Source organism: Haliaeetus leucocephalus, unplaced genomic scaffold (genome assembly GCF_000737465.1).
Source record: "Haliaeetus leucocephalus isolate CR32 unplaced genomic scaffold, Haliaeetus_leucocephalus-4.0 Scaffold351, whole genome shotgun sequence".
Taxonomy (NCBI): domain Eukaryota; kingdom Metazoa; phylum Chordata; class Aves; order Accipitriformes; family Accipitridae; genus Haliaeetus; species Haliaeetus leucocephalus.
In genome coordinates, this window is record NW_010972787.1 from 8,592,481 (window position 1) to 8,609,638 (window position 17,158).

Here is a 17,158-nt window from a genome sequence, read left to right on the forward strand (position 1 = left end):
TTCACAGACAACACCCATTGGAGAAAAAAAAAAAAAGGCAGAAAAAATTCTAACTCCTTACTTGTTCTCAAGAGAAGCAATGTGAGCACTGGATTGCGGGTGTATGTGTACATAAGCACACAAAAGAGCTCTAACCTGCCCTTCCCAGATGGACAAATTACCGAGTAGCAGAGATTTATGCAGGCATCTCTGAAGAAACACAACCTGAATAACACAGGATTATAAAAGAAAGGGGAAAAAAAAAAAATCTCTTTTCAATGTAGATTGATCGCATCCCTGTTCAGGAAATAACGAGGGCAAAACCACCCCCAAACCAACCTCCCTTTTGCCTCCCTCCCCCTTCCTACACACCATCATCTTCCCTATAGGAAGGGAAAAACCTAGGAAGAGTACAGTTTGCCCAGGTGTTTTGCAGTTTTGGTAAGTAGCTAATGGTCTTGATTCTCCTCCATACAACAGTTTAGAGGCAAGTGAATGAGATGAGATGTCTGAAGAGAGTTTTCACAGGGTACGAAATGTTATGAATGAGAGCAGTACCAAAAAAAACTCGTTAATTTAGTTTACTATTCTATTGCAGGATGTGTCACAATACTTGAAACTTGTTAGCATTAGCCAGTTGACTCAGAATGGTATTATTCACAGCACTTAAATCTTTTCTGAGAAAGGAAGTTTGAGAACATGAAGCCTACAGAAGATTTTAAAGTCATACAGGAAAGAGCTGCCTCAAGGGAAGAAAAATCCAAATTATGGTTTCACTAACAAGACAAAACAAAGTTAGGCTACTAAGGCTACCAAGTCTTTTGTCTGCCAAAATTTTTGTTCAAAAAGCCCTTACTTAGCTTCAGCTACAGCTTCACCAAATTAACTCTTGAGATATGTCTGCAATTAAATTTTTTTCAGACTTGCTAAAGATCCAACATAAATACTTGGATACATCACATCTTATGCAGATGGCAGACAACTCTCTAAATTACTTGTTATGGTTTTGGAAATGAAGGAGCATCTACCCTAGAAGGGTCTAGAGTCCTGTCTTCCTTCTCTGGGATGCATTACATGGGATATGCCAGGAGACAGCTGCTTCTCCCTCTGCAGTGCCTACCAAACCCTTCTACTCCCAGGGCTCTCTTAAGAGTTTCACAGGATTGTAAATCAGTTCTTTTTCCGGACCCACATGTAACACAGGCTCCTGTGTAAAGCAGGTGACTGATCTTTTCATGTCTCTTCAGTAGCTCTGTACTGCTTTCTACAAACTCTTCTCTCCTTGCTGTTCCTTTTGTGTTGTGTTTAGCCTCACTGTTCCAGTCCGCTAGCATCATCTATGACAACTTTATATTTTTCTCTCAACTTCTGCCTGTATCTCCCCTCACGGAGGACAGGTAGGTTATCCAGTCTCACCTCATCTTCATGTCCACTCCTAAATAATCAGCCTCTCCTTCTCTACATCTCTATTTCTAAGTGATTGAGATTAAGTAATAATTTAAAAAGGAATTATGTACAACTTATGTGGTAGGTTGACCCTGGCTGGATACCAGGTGCCCACCAAAGCTGCTCCACCACTCCCTTCCTCAGCTGGACAGAGGAGACAAAATATAATGAAAGGCTCGTGGGTCAAGATAAGGGCAGGGAGAGATCACTCACTAATTACCATCATGGGCAAAACAGACTCAACATGGGGAAAATTAATTTATCACTAATCAAATCAGAGTAGGGTAATGAAAAATAAAACCAAATCTTAAAACACCTTCCCCCCACCCGTCCCTTCTTCCTGGGCTCAACTCCACTCCCGATTCTCTCCACCTCCTCCTCGCAGTGGCACAGGGGGACAGGGGACGGGGGCTGGGGTCAGTTCCTCACACCTTGTCTCTGCTGCTCCTTCCTCCTCAGGGGGAGGAGGACTCCACACTCAGCCCCTGCTCCACCGTGGGGTCCCTCCCACGGGAGACAGTCCTTCATGAACTTCTTCAACATGGGTCCTTCCCACAGGCTGTGGTTCTTCACAAACTGCTCCAGCATGGGTCCCTCCCCAGGCTGCAGTCCTTCAGGCACAGACTGCTCCAGCATGGGTCCCCCACAGGGTCACAAGTCCTGCCAGAAAACCTGCTCCAGCGTGGGCTCCTCTCTCCACGGGCCCACAGGTCTTGCCAGGAGCCTGCTCCAGCGTGGGCTTCCCACGGGGTCACAGCCTCCTTCAGGCATCCCCCTGCTCCGGCGTGGGGTCCTCCCCGAGCTGCAGGTGGAGATCTGCTCCACCATGGACCTCCCTGGGCTGCAGGGGGACAGCCTGCCTCACCGTGGTCTTCCCCACGGGCTGCAGGGGAATCTCTGCTCCGGCGCCTGGAGCACCTCCTCCCCTCCTTCTGCACTGACCTGGGGGTCTGCGGGGCTGTTTCTCTCACGTATTCTCACTCCTCTTTCTGCCTGCAGTTTCTATTGTGCAGCAGGTTTTCCTCCCCTTCTTAAATCTGTTCTCCCAGAGGCACTACCACCGTCGCTGATGGGCTCAGCCTCGGCCAGTGGCGGGTCCGTCTTGGAGCCGGCTGGCATCGGCTCTGTCGGACACGGGGGAAGCTTCTAGCGGCTTCTCACAGAAGCCACTCCTGTGGCCCCCCCGCTACCAAAACCTTGCCACACAAACCCAATACACCTTACTAAAGGCAAAATGTCTCAAGTCTTATTTTGCATAAGCCTTCCATTTAACTGTTATCCAGCATTTTCTGGCTAACCTTGATTAGTTAGGACTGCAGGCAGAAGCGGTGTCTTTGTTCTTTCTAATGCAGCACACCCCCACTGCACCTCAGAAAACTGTTCTGGCTCTACTTGACAAGCTGAAAATGACTTGTCACCTTTTCTAATCTGCTTGGAGTTTTTTGTACCAAGTTAAAGACTTATATCCAGGGAGTAATCTAAAATAATATAGAATAAAAGCTAAGGAAGGTTGGTACATGTTTTCAGCGAGGCTTTGTTCCCAAAGAACGGAAACACTTACTGTACAGACAGACTACCATTGATTTGGGATACAAAAACTTCCCACACATTCTACCTAGGTTCTTCTGGGGGAGAAAATTTGGAGCTGTGAGCCTGCCTGTCATTTCAGGATTTCAGAATGATGTTAAGTCATGACAGGCTGCTTAAAAAAAAAAAAGTAAGCTTAGCTTGATGACTACATAACATCATAACGTTCCTGTTTCAGTGCTGCAGCAGGACAAGATGCCGCAGTTCGAAACTAAAGGCAAGGGAGAGCCTCCCCTACCCAGGGGAGGAACTGAAGGCAGTGGTGAAGAGCTTCAATCAGTATAGCCACAATATAGGTCATTATTTCAGGGATCCTTCTGATTATTTGCTTATAAGAAAAGGAGCACTGTTAAAGCTTTCCTCTTCCTACAGAGGTACAATGTGACATTCAGTTGTTCCTCTCCCTCTCCTTCTGTAACATTTAAGAGAGCAGTTCCTACTGTATGCTGTGAAAGATGACTGGCATTCACTTGGACTCAACACAAGAGAAATCAGAGCTTAATTTTCTTTTCTAGGACAGCCCTCCTCCATCTGCAGATAGAAGGGTTCGGTTTTTTACAGGGATGCCACATTTAAAAGCTACTCCTCCTACAGTGTCACTGAAGACTTGCCAGAGAAAGGAAAATCTCATCCTTTCCTTCTCATCACCTTCCTCCCCCCACAAACAACCGAAGTATAAAACACAGCAGGCTATATACCAGGACCCCACATTTCAATACTGCTGCTTAAACGACATTTAAATAAAGCTGCAATATAATTTGGGTTGAAAGCATTTTTCAGGAAGGTGTTATTCCTACAAATACTATTCATCTATAATGACTCCTATACATCTTTACCCATTTCCTCCTTTGGTCCCACATTTAAAATTGAGTACATGTTTTAAAAGGAATTTTAGCTTCACAACAATATTTCTTGCTCATGTCTTAATGAAATTGTCTGATTTAAAAAAAACAAACATTCAACTGAATAGCTTTTTGTCAAAACCAAAAAGTTATTGGGCAAATGTATTCATTTTGACAAATTCGTTAACTGAAAACATCAGACATTTTATTAACTAGTAGCATACTTATACATGACTATAAAATGGTTTATTTCCTTTCAATCTTGTGTTACAGAAATGGACCCCCAGAGAGACTTCACCTAGTTGCTTGGCATGTCCGTACTACAGATACTGAATGTTCATCTTGAGTTTACTTATTGCTAAATTATACCAAAAAAGTGAAAAGTTCAAGTATCAATGTTCCTGGTTCTCAGCCAGTTAGAATAGCCCTGTTCTTTCCGTTTCATCTCTTTAGATGCTATGTCTCTCTCAGCCTTTGCTTACCATACTGACAGCAATCAATGTTAATATTAGTCCAATTGTCTTTACGCAAGGTACGGAAAATTTAGTTTGCCTATCCCTGATGAAAAAAGCAGATGTCAACAACTGCTTTCACAAAGATCCTAATCAACTGCACAACCACTAAACACTCTTACTTCTATGTCCCATTCTCCTACATACATATGGGTTTTTCCACCATCTCATAGCAATGAAATGTTCAACGCTTCTTGCATTAAAAGCCTTCACATCATGCTTACTGCACTCGCATCTGGTTTCTGTTCCTCTAGTTCTGATAGGCCATTTGATTATTCTCTCCGACATTAACTGCTTCATATTTGCCTTATTAAATTTTACACTGATTTAAGTCCATGTTCCCAATTCATCAAGATCACACTCTATTTAAACAAATTCCTCCCGAGTATTCACAACGCTCCTCAATCTGCCCCAGAACAGATGTGTTCTGGTTTAGAAACTGAAACGTCCAAATACGAATTTTTTTCTTTAAGCCACCTTCTTTTTCACAAATATATAGAAAACTGAATGTGCTGGAGCACAGGAGGTATTTTTAAGTAGCAACAATAAAGGAATAAAGTACAATAGCACTTCAGATAGCAATATGGACTACTCAGACAACAGGAAATAAAAGAGTGCCTTTTTGTATTCCAGGTGCTCTCACCCTAAACACAACTGCTTAGGTGTAAACTCTGCTACCACTATCATACCCACAAAGGGACACTGACCCTATTCATGCTCATGTAGCTCACGAAGTAGACAGAAAATAAACTACTCTGTATCAGAATCGACAATGTCACACATGGACTTTTTCCATGATCATGAGTTTCTACATTTTTAATCTTTTTATCCTTAAGTACCAAGACAGAATTCTAGCATGTATGAGTTTATTCTCATGTGAACACAGGGTTTCTCATTATCAGTGTCTAGTGTGCCAGAATCATTTCCCGCAACACATGCATGTTATACTCACCTCCTTCTCAAAGTTATTTCCTCTCCAAGGAGCATATAAGTATGGCACTTAAACACTCCATGTATTGCATTAGCTTTAACTCAGATTTTGTGTGGGCGTAAGATGCAAACACAGATTTCATACATGGAGAAACAGCAGAAGGTTAAAGAAATCTTGGTTATAAGCATACAAGATAGACAAAGAGAACAAAAGAGCTGGATGATACAATCTAGATGTTGTGCTTAGACCATTTCACACACAGAACGAACTCTACAGAAAACACCATTCATCAGAATTTGCTAGATTTTAAACGAACAGGAGTAGTGACTAGAAATCAAAAAAGGAGATAATACTGAAATACACAAGAAGAGTAGTTAAAAAAAAAATTAAGGAGTCTCCTAGAAAACCTTCAGAAACAGACAAATGGTTGAGAGGCATATAAAAAAATCAAGAAAGGGAACATGAGACAGTGGGATATTTCAGGGACAACTAGAATAAAGAAAGTGTCAAAGGTTTAGCTTTTGGATGCATGCTATATAGCAGCAGCTGCAGTTTGCAATTCAAACTAATGCAAAACAGACACATAACCTGGCTGCAAGGGAAGGCAGGTGAAGGTATTTTAAAGAGCAAACATTCTTCTATTTAAAAAGTCAGCATGTGCATTTCAGGCAATGTCTGTCTTCCCTCACTTTTAATCAACGGCACTCTACCCTGGCTATTCCACAAGATGCCCCCAATCTTCCCCTGCTGCCTGGCAGCTTTGAGAAAATCATTGCTTAAACCAAGCCAAAAAGATAATTAAAAGCAGCTCAAACTGAAATTTCACTTTCTATTCACTCAATGAGTAAATGTCTCTTACAGTTTTAAGCTATTAAAGCTCAAAGTAGTTTTATTTAAAAGAAATTTCTGAGATCCAACATTTAATAGAACATCAAATCCACCAGAACAACTGATTTGGGAGAGGCAATCAGCCTTAACTACTTAACATGAGTTTTATTTTCAGTAACATCCAACTCTGAATTCAAAACCCTATAATGCTTTGCTGGTTCTAGTGGGAGCATACTACAGTCTTCTGTCGTGCTTTCTGAACTTAAACTCACTTATCCTTGATAATTTCACACCCGTTTGCGCTCATTTTTATCTGTGTGTAAAGTACCATACCCTGTCCTGCATGCCTCAAGTCCCCAAAGAATTCTTTGCTCTTCTGTCTATGACTTCAAGAATTCAGTCCTATGGAAGAAGCTTGATTCCCTCCTTGGCAGACTTCTCAAGCAAAAACACCTCCTTATAGCAGGCAGTCTGACCTACTTCAAAAGCTTTTTGGGGGAAAACATAATAGAAAGTACTTAAAATTTAAGAACAAACTATATGTGATACACTCCTTGTAACATACCATTAACCAGTGACATCAGGAAAACAGTCTCAGAAGAGTTTTATTTATTTATAAAAATCTAAGTAATTTTCAGAGCACTACTGTCTTCATTCAGTATAATGGAAATATTTTAACCTACTGGTAATTGTATTAATTCCTAAATCTGATTGAGTCTGGACATTCTGCCCCCATGAACTGACACACAGTAGTGGGGACAGATTCAGAAATTATTAAGTCAATACTTACTACAGGATTGAACAAATTAGTTTCAAGCTTAAAGAGGAATGGAGGGGGAAAGAGGCAGAATACACTGTACATTACTGATTTAATGGTACTTAATAGTGTTGTCCCTGAAGATCCTCTAAGTCTCAGTCCCACTTCTACTGAAATTCAGAGCAGAAATCCTCAGACACAGAGTAAGGAAACAGAATCGTATCTCAACTTCTATACACAGCAGGGTTCATTAAGAAAGAATCCTTCTAGAGGTAGAAACCTGGATTCATCTTGATTACCTTGATGAGCACCTGAGAAGCACGTCATTGCCCTAGACTTGCTTTCTACAGAAAGAGAATCACAAGAAGCAATTCCAGACCAAATAGGTAGAATATCCAAAGACAGTTGTGTTTCTTGCCACTCACTATAACAGACAGCAAAGTACATAGCTTAAGAAGCTGGACAGTATTGAAAGTAAGTTAAGATGCTTCAGTTGACTGCAGTTTCAGAAAAGCTTTTATGAACCCAGTTTCTTAATTAGAAAAACAAGGTACAGAATTGGGATGTCACTACCGTTTCCTCCACCGTCAGTAATTTTAGGACTACTTTGCCAGTATCAATTACATTTTGTGGTGTTTTAAAGATCTTGGTTCCTATAAACAGATAGAGAAAAATGAAAGGATTAGGTTTCACAGAAAAACATGGCTAATGACAGAATATTTATGTAGTTTGCCCTCTCAATATTCATCATTCATGGAAGAATTTTCTTCTACACAAAAGCTTGGCAAAAAGGTGTTGAAAAGTAAGTGGAAAGAAGTAATCAAGGACATACTTGCACTAAGTCTCAGGTAGCTGTTCAAACTTGAGTTTGATTAAAAAGTTATCAGCCTTTAGTTTATTCACTCAACTTTTGAAAAAGAGAGGTTACCAAGATTTTCCAAGAGTTTGTGCAAAAAATTCAAGGCCTAACAATTCAAGGATAGAATTATACTAATATGCTTACATTAAAAAGCAAATATATAAATTCTAATAAGCTGCATGCAGTATTAAGAACTTTTCCTATGAATAGTATAATTTACTTTCCGAAGAAGAAACACATGTGCTACAAAAAACTATGAGAGGAAAATGTTATTTTCTTTTGATGATGCTTAGAATTCTGCTTAATGGCTGGAAATTCTTAATCCTTTTGTAACAACTAGTTTTAGAAGGAATGGAAACAACCCAGCAAATCCAAGATTCATTATGCTTTTTTATGGTCTTACTACATCATACCACTTCAGATAAAGGAAATACACACACCACACTTATGCCAATGAAAAAATATTACTAAGAATATCAGCTTCAGAGAGTAAAACTAAATCGTCCCACTGAACACAGCAATTTGACAATACTCACTGTAAAGTCTTCAAACTATTGAGCTCAGCTTGTTCAGTGGAAGTCATGAAATACAGTATCTTAACAGGATGGGGGAGCAGAACAGAGAAAGTTTAGGATGACTACTATTAGAAAGCATCACAAAGAGATTTCAGCTGTTGACAGGGAACCTATCTGGTCCCAAGAACTGCGTGTTACCGAGCAGTAATCTCATGCCTGTCACACAAAATAGTTGTACAGCGTCAAGAGATAAATCTGCAAGCACTTTTCCAAGTCCTCTTTCACCAAAGAAATAAGCAAAAAAACCACACACAAAACTACCCCCAACAAGACCATACAGTTGGGGATGTTTCCATTTGCTTTTCCTCTCCCCCCCGCCACTAGTCAGCAATACACATATAAGAACCTAACTGGATAAGAAGGTCGTCTTAGTTACATTGAACATTTAAAGCAATGAAGCAAAGTCCAGATGTAGATGAAAAGGACACTTATTCTAGTAACTGATAGTTCTGAATGACCACACCATCTCCCTTCCATTGAGACACCCTTTCTCACACTTACGCAATCTGATACTCTACCTTTGAGGAGCTGGACATTACTCTTCCTTAAAAAAAGGCTTCTGACTGTACATAAACACTCTAATGAGTAGCTGGATATCTTTATAAGACAGTAAGATCAACTTATGTGATATTTAAAGCATACTGAAGCAGATATGCAAGTTTTCAGTCTTATTCAATTAATAACAACTTTTATTTTGCACAGCATGAAAGCCAATCTAAAGGTCGCAGAAGATTGCATCTTCTCTTCTTCATTTTCAAAGTCAGCCTACAGTTACTAAGGGATGCCAGTTAGCAACCCTGGAAACTCCTATTGTGAGAGAGCTTTTGGAGACGGAGCAACACAGTTGTCAGTCTCGGTTTAATAGGAACCGACCCTAGACAAATGAATGAACACACTGCTTTCCATTAAGAATGCGCTCCTGTTCACTCCTTTACAGAAGACTTTATTTGAGTAACAATTAAAATTGTTAGTCAATGTCATAACATGACATCCAAACAGCCTACCCAGAGTCACAAGGGTTCAAGGAACTATCACAGCTCTCCTCTAACACCAGGATAATACCAATTGCCAACAAACTGTCTACCCTAGCACGTCTTTGAATGATTTTGAACCAGATTTTTATGTTTTTCATATTAAAGTATGGTCTAATTCGTAATGGAAGTCCATTTCTCTCAAGAGGAATTGTAAGAACCTTCCAAGACCCCCAGAGCCCACCACCACTTGCTGAGGTAGGCAATTTTCAGTCCCTGATTTTTTGTTTTGTTTTGTTTTCAGTCTATCATGTCTTCAGAAAGGGGCTTTTTCCCCTGTATTGAGAAAAAATCCTCATCTTTTACGTCCTTCCCCAAAATCAGTTTCAAAACACCAAAGCCAGAAATTATACATCTTCCAGAGAAAGAAAAAAGCTTTTCATTAAACATACTGCAGGCAGGAAGGAGGGAAAGCAAGGTGCATTAAAAGCTGGAGAGACACTCTTTGTTCTTGGAGAGTGTCTCTCGCAGCTAAATAACATGGTGGTCTGTCAGCATCTCCCAGAGAGGGCCCAAAACTTCATATCTAAAATTAAGTAGTATGGGTATTTTCTGAGGGGCATGGCAATCTGGCATTCACATCAGAAGCCCTTTAGGAAAGAACAGCTTGTACAGTGTAAGCACAATGGGTTTCAGGTCCCAGGTGGTAGTGCAATATTAAAGTACCACCTCAAAAACATAAGCACAAGTTTCCCTAGCTGTTGCTCCCCTGTTAAAATGCTTGCGTGAGCTGCAGAAGCCATTTTACTTAATGTTTCCTCCCAATCAGTCAGCATCTGCACAGCTACATCTCAGAGAATTTACCATGGTTCTCTCATCAATCAATACCACCCCTGTGTGCCTGTGGCTGGCAGGGAGCTCCAAAGCCTTCAACAGAAGAGAGCAGTTAAAGTTACTGCACTCGAGAGAAGTCATACAGAAGATAAAATAGCAATTATTGTCCACATTTTTGACACTCGGAATAATTTTAAGTTGCGTGCATCTTGAGTGGATTGTAACTACAACTAAAGAACAAATAAAAAGAACACGCACAACCAGTCACCCTTAAAATTAAATGCGCCTTCTATATTAAGAATGGAACTGATTACAAATGCTGATGTGAATCAAAGTTACAGAGCACACACAAAACGAGTCACTTGCTGCACATAAATTTTATTAACACTCATTTTGCCTAGATTGTTGTATAACATACGCTACACAAATACTAAGCAGAGAATGTCTTTTCGTGAATGATACCTACCTTGCTTTATGTAGGCTTTTTTGTATCAAGGACAATCCAGGTATAGAGAAAGACATTTGAGATCATTAATCCATCCTACAAAAGGGTAGATTTATCCAAGAATTTACTGTAGAATACAGACATTATTATCAAATGTTTTCCACTTGCCAACAAAACAATTTTAAAAGCACATACTCAGTTTAGGTGTAGGTGCAAACAGTTGCCTTCTTTTTCTTGAGAGAGTACTTTCTCAAAACAGTAGTATTAATTCCTTATTAAAAGCTAAGATATTAGGTGCCTTCACAGACAGGAGTCCACAGGAAAGGGAGTTTGTTTGTATCATAAAATATCCCCTTTAGAGTGGGGTTCCAATAAAAAACAAACATGTATTACACTCAGTGAAGAAGCTTCAAGCTTTCCAGCACTGTGATGTTCACTTTCCTTGCAGCCACAATTTTTTAAATAGCTATTTTAATGGTTTAAAGCAAGGTTATTGAGGGACATCCTACACCTCTCACACACACTTCTTAAGGTATGCCTTTAAGTAACAGTAGCTATATTTCATATTTGTAAAGGTAATTTGATTCGTAATAACATATTTATTAAAAAAAAAATCAGATAGTGACTTTTATTCTGGTATCTCTGCCACTGACCACTTATCTGTCTGGGGTCAAATCGACAGCATAATGCATAAACTGAAAAATAATTTGCATGACTGCATCTTGTTAAGCTAAACAAACCACCTGTTCAAATAAGTAGGTCCCACTATAAACCAGATGTTTGTTCTGCCAAAAGCAAATGAAGGACTTAAAGTAATACAGCACTTTTGTCCAAACTTTAGTCTTTACCTAAACATGCAAACTGTAAATACCCTGTACAAATACACACATCATAACACTTCTAAAAATGGCACTGTTTCACAATGTTGCTGTTTTGTGTGACCTTCATTAATTTTCTCCCATTCTAGTCATTGCTGTTGTCTTACAAGTGCACCAAGTAAACAGAAACCAGAGAACTGAGCTTGTGACACAGCAACCGGGCTCTATCTCCGCAGACAGCTTGTATCCTTGATGTTTTCATTGTGTGTCTACACGCTGCCTTTTACAAAACTATATTTTAATGCACATCAAACTAAAAATGACACCTTCTGTTAAGGGAAGGTTAAAAACCAACAGTGCAGCTACAGTAACGCAAGACATGTTTTAGCTATGAAAAAGTGCTCCTTCTCTGCGCAAGTACATGATAATACTAAGGGTCAGCCCTAACAATATCTTTTCATGTACTTAAACAACCTTTTAAACAAAAACAAACAAACAAACAAACAAAAGTAATACTCACAGTAAGAGCATGCCCTCGTGGTTTGTATTCCTAGAGGCAGCCATTAAACCTACTCATTCTTTTTTTATTTTCCTTACATAGCAAAGTTGGCGGGAAAACACTTCAAGACCTCCCTTCCCCTGGAAAGGTTTTAATTTTGGCCTGAGCTCTTAAGACTATTAAACACTTCTGAGAGTCCCACCACCTTCTTCCAATTCATCAGCATCTTACAGAGAAGTGATTCTATCCTTCCTTTAGAGTACAAACAGCATCAGTTCCTTGTACCCGCAGAAAAAAAAAATAAACGTATCCATAAAAGTATACATATACTATTCTAGACTCAATATGAAACCTATCCGGCTTTGAGGAATCATTAATAATTAACTGCGAGAATATACTAAATGCAGGCCATCAATGTGCTATACAGTCAGACTGCAGCTGTATATTGCGCCCCTTTTAGCAAAAATTAAATTATATTCTAAATTTTCAGAAACCTTGAAGTCAAAACACAGATTCTGATGAGTTATAAGGAAATGCAAATAAACCACCAGTCACCCTGTTTGTAATACAGACAAACATTTTAACAAAATTAAATTAAATGGATTGAATGGATCCAAAGTAAATACCTACCCAATACTGGAAAACACCAAGTTTCAGTCCCTGAACTGCCACTGACCCAATGAGACAAGATTTGTTAGTTTTGTTGGGGTTTGTTTTCTTGAGGGTTGTTTTCTTGGGGTTTTTTGTGGTTTTAGTTTGCTGGTTTTTTGCTTTGGGGTTTGGTTTTTTTTTTTCCTTTCTTCTGCTATTCCAGCATTAAAAAATTGAAATGGCTACCATAACACACCTACTTAATCAAGCGCTCTGAAGTTCTAAGGAACACCCACAAAGCATCATGTGCGCCAAAAATTACTGAATTTTCGAAAACCAAGAAGGAATTTTTGGGATGGGGGAAGCAACTGAATGTCATGGAAGTGCGTTTTTCCTAGCAATCATAACTTTCATCAGGTACTGATTGTCCAAGTGCTACTCTCTCATCAAGACAAGCTCTTTACATTGTCATCAAATTTTATAAGCCATCGTTTAAATTCCTTTTAACTCAACATAATATTTATTAATGTCTTTTAGAGATACAAATCAAAACATCACAACTAACCGGGCTGTTGGAAGGAGAGCATCGAAGCTCATTTCCTCAGTGTGTAGTGTCAGTATGGGACAACCAGCTAACTCGGATGCCCAGTGAAGACTCTGACTCCCATTACTTTCTTTTTTTAGCCTGAGGCATCTAGTGATAGCACCCAGCAACAGCATACATACCTCACTGCCCACCTGTGCTAACAATATATGGGACTCACGTCAATTTTTGCCATGCATGGGCAATTCCAGTGTTGGCCTCAAAATAACCCACAAGAGATGACTGTACAGAATAGCCTTTCTCCAAGTTACATTCCCAAAGAATAATCCTAGGAGAGCTTTATTCCCTTATCCTTACAGTAAATTACTTTTCTTGGCTCAGAGCTTTAAGATTTTATTGCTTTTTAAGTTGGCGATGAAAGATTTAATCATAGATTTGTTAGATTTAGCCACTGAATGCAGGCTTTTCCAGAACCTTCAAAGCTCCAGCAGCAGTCACAGTAGAAGTTCTCAACTATAAACACTAATGGAAAAATTTTGGATTTACCATGGATTTCCTCCCAGTAATCATTCACAGCTTGAGTTCAGCAATAAAGAAATCCATCATCGTGCCCCCAACACCATCTGGGAGATCAGGCTTTTGGCAGAGAAAAATGGAGCAGCAATTGCCTAGCAGCACAGGAAATCAATGACTTCCCCGCACAGGGGTGAGCAACAGGCTGCTCCTGCTGAGCACGGGATCATTCGTTTCCCTTTCTGCCAGCAAAGCTGCTTTGTACGTGCAGCGAAGAAGGTCTCTGTTACGCTGGCAGGACGCACACACCTTCCCCCAAATCCCACCCCTACCCGTAGGGTTAGGCAGTTAGCTACGCAATTTCGACTGTATAGCCAAAAAGGGAAGGAGTGCGGAGACACCAGTCTCCTGGAAGAGCCTTTAGACACAAGGGTTTCAGGCTATGAGGCAGGTAACAAATGTCCCAGTACGCCACTGATTTAAGCTCATCTCAAATCCCATGACTTGACAAAGGATTCAACTGAATTTTGACAACATCAGGGCCAAGAAAACCTGGTCTTCCCTTTCCCCCCAGTAGTAGGATAGTACTATTTACTTCTACCAATTAGAGCTCTAAAACAGGTGTAAAGATATTTTTTCATTTTAAGCACAACCATTAAAGGGGAGTTTGGAATATAAAAAAAATTAAGTGAGCACATTATCCAGGAGACAATAGACCACATTGGCATCCTTCCAGGCTGTACTTCTTTATAGCAAAATCATGAGTTTATTTACATATACAATACAAAACAGATATGCATCTGTTTTTTATTGACAGGGTTTGCATGAACCGGAATAGTCACTCAAGATCTTCTGTCAAGGTCACAGCAGAGACCACCACTGATCTCTGCAGCTTTAAAATCCCAACTCCTTCCTCAAATTTAATATCCTCAGTGCTCCCTGGAGCACGAGGCAAGGTAAGAAGGACATGAGTTGAGAGCTTCCCCAGACACACACTTTACCTTTGCTGCAGGCAAAAAGAACTTCACATCCACATTTTTGCTCCAGGTCAAAGTTCCCAACAAAGTCACAGTAATGGGATCATTACAGGCATGTATGCAGTCATCAGGAACTAAACTACTGTCTGTAACTGGTGCCAAAGGTTACTGATACAAAACAGCAGATGGAAGGGACTTGTGGTCAAGCCAGGCTTGCCCCTGATTTGAACCAGTGCTCTGAATTAAGTGGCTTGTCCATTAACCAGCCCTCTCTGAGATCAGAGGGTACTGCTGTAGCTGCTTCCAGAGCTATGCCTGCATATTAACCCCAGTAACTGCATACATGTTAGGATCACCACTGTGTCCAGCTGACTGAGTATTTATCTGTATCAAGCATATTTTGCAGCATCTCCTGATAGCTACACTGTTAGCTGTATATCTGTGAATCATTGAGCCTAGAATCTGTAAAACACAGTTATATCACAGCAGAATTATCTTGGTCTCTAGCAGCTTCTAGCTTCTCAGGGAGACTGTTTGCTCATCTTTCTGCCCACATTTTATATCTCTATCATTTCTTCAGTTTAATAAGTTACATCTGTAAATGCAAGTATCTGCCTTATTTCTCTAGAGTCATCATTGCTCTAAATCAATTCAGGTCATGCTGAAATTAGTCTTGCCCTTCACCAGGTTAACAGCTTCTCCAGTTTTGCTATAATTAATACATGTCCGTAGATAAATTACAAATAAAGTGAAAGACAAAAATAAGTAGGATTACTCTCTAATGTTTCTTCTTGTCCCTCGATCCCCAAGTTCAATAATAAGCCTCTCAAAAATCTCAACCTACTGCAATTTAATAAGTCAGCAAAAAGGAGACACTGCTTGAAGCTATTTCATAGAAGAAATAACATGTAACCTACAAGAGACTCCTCAATAAATGTGGGCACCACACAAACCCCTACCTGTTTTCCTGCAAAAGGAAAAAGCTTACTCATTTTCTAAGCTTGCACCTTCTTCATAGTCCATTCTAGCTGCAGTAAGATTCATCATTTGGTCATTCAGGACAGCAGTAGGCCTGCATTTATCATGGTGAAATGTGTCCTCACTGTTTGTTCTTACAGTTTATGGAAAGGCAAGTACAATGACTCATAAAACTGCTGCAAGAAAAAGCTGAAACAAGTTAACAGAATGAGCTTCTTTAAAATGACACCCTTCATCCTACGTTTCCGGCATGCAGAGCCAAAACCACATCACACTTTCAACTGACAGATTTAGAGCTATTATTTATCATAAATGGCAAGACCGTCACTGAGGCCAAGTAATGCTTCATGATATGTTCCTGAACTGCTTACAGATCTTAAATACAATATAAGCAGTGGAAGGCCTGGTTCTATGTTCTAGAGAAAAGTAATTTTTTACTAATGTTCTATTCTTTTCCTTTTGGAAAATTATATTTTCTTCATGCTGAGAATGACCATCATGAAAATTCTTACCTGTTTTCCATCTAGTGTGTATAAGCGTTTAACCACCCCTGAATCCAGCTTGATGGCATCGGTTATATCAGTAAGAACCTGTTCAAATGAATGTGCTGTCTTCTTGTTGAGCAGAATCCGGACTGCTTTCCTTGGTTTCACTCCACTCCTGATGATAGTGACTAGTTTAGGCCTAATGAAATCCTTATTCTCTTTTGCATCTGGAGTACCTCCTTTAGCAGTGGCAAGAGATGGCACTGAACGAGAAGTAGAAGTTGTCTTAACATTCACTGACCAGTTTGGGTTTACATTCTTCGTGTACTCCAGTTTCTTGAAGGGTTCTATGGAGCCACATACATAGCTTTCCCCTGCAGAAACAAAAGTGCCAGACCAGCAAGTCAGATGGGAGGGGGAGGAGGGGAGAAGAAGAAAAAAAAAAGAAAATACCAAATCAAATTCTTCTCAAATTATTAAACATTATTCTTATCATTCTTGATCTACAGTGCATAAAGAATTGATCTCTTCCCTTCTCAGATGCTACAGACTATAAAATATCTTTTAAAGATCACTTGTCAGCTAACCATTCAGAAAATGCTGTTACAAAATCCTTGAAAGCAGCAGTTTTCTTTACAGAAAACACCATCTGCAGTGGGGATCGTTCCTGTCAGCAAGTAGTGTTCATATCTAATTAGCTGCCCAGCCCCAGCACATTATCACAGTAGTCCCCCAGCCTTCTTGCCTAAATGGCCCACTCCTAACAAAACAGAAGGCCCCATACACTTCAGAGGAAATAATATGAAACGTTATCAAAAACTATAGGTTACAAATAACTTTATGTAAAAGGTGGATGAAAGTGTCATAGGAGATTCGTTAATATTCGATTATTTAAAGCTTTAAGTAGCATAAACCCAGGATACGTACAGGCAAGAAATCTCACTGTATTATTCTACTGACTCAATATGTAATATGGGGGAGGAAAGAAGGTAAAGAGTAGTAATTACAGAGTTCTCCTCACAACAAATTTACCATACTTTAAAGAAAAGAGTGGATTAGCCAGAAAACCCCAGCACATCCCTGTTGATTAACACCTCAATCCAGGCTGCTGCGAAAGGGGCACCTGCTTGGGTGCTCCCAAGCTCTCCCTTGAGCTGGACTGAGCCACTGCACTGCCAGTCACACTG

General features: G+C 39.9%; 1 protein-coding gene across 1 annotated transcript in view; it reads right to left on the reverse strand.

The window, feature by feature from the left end:
• Positions 1-17,158, reverse strand: part of DCLK1 (doublecortin-like kinase 1) — a 245,703-nt gene that overhangs the window by 214,995 nt on the left and 13,550 nt on the right. The window contains exon 3 of the mRNA XM_010572748.1: positions 15,999-16,345. Within this exon, the coding sequence (XP_010571050.1) occupies positions 15,999-16,345 (347 nt within the window). The remainder of the gene's footprint in view (positions 1-15,998; positions 16,346-17,158) is intronic.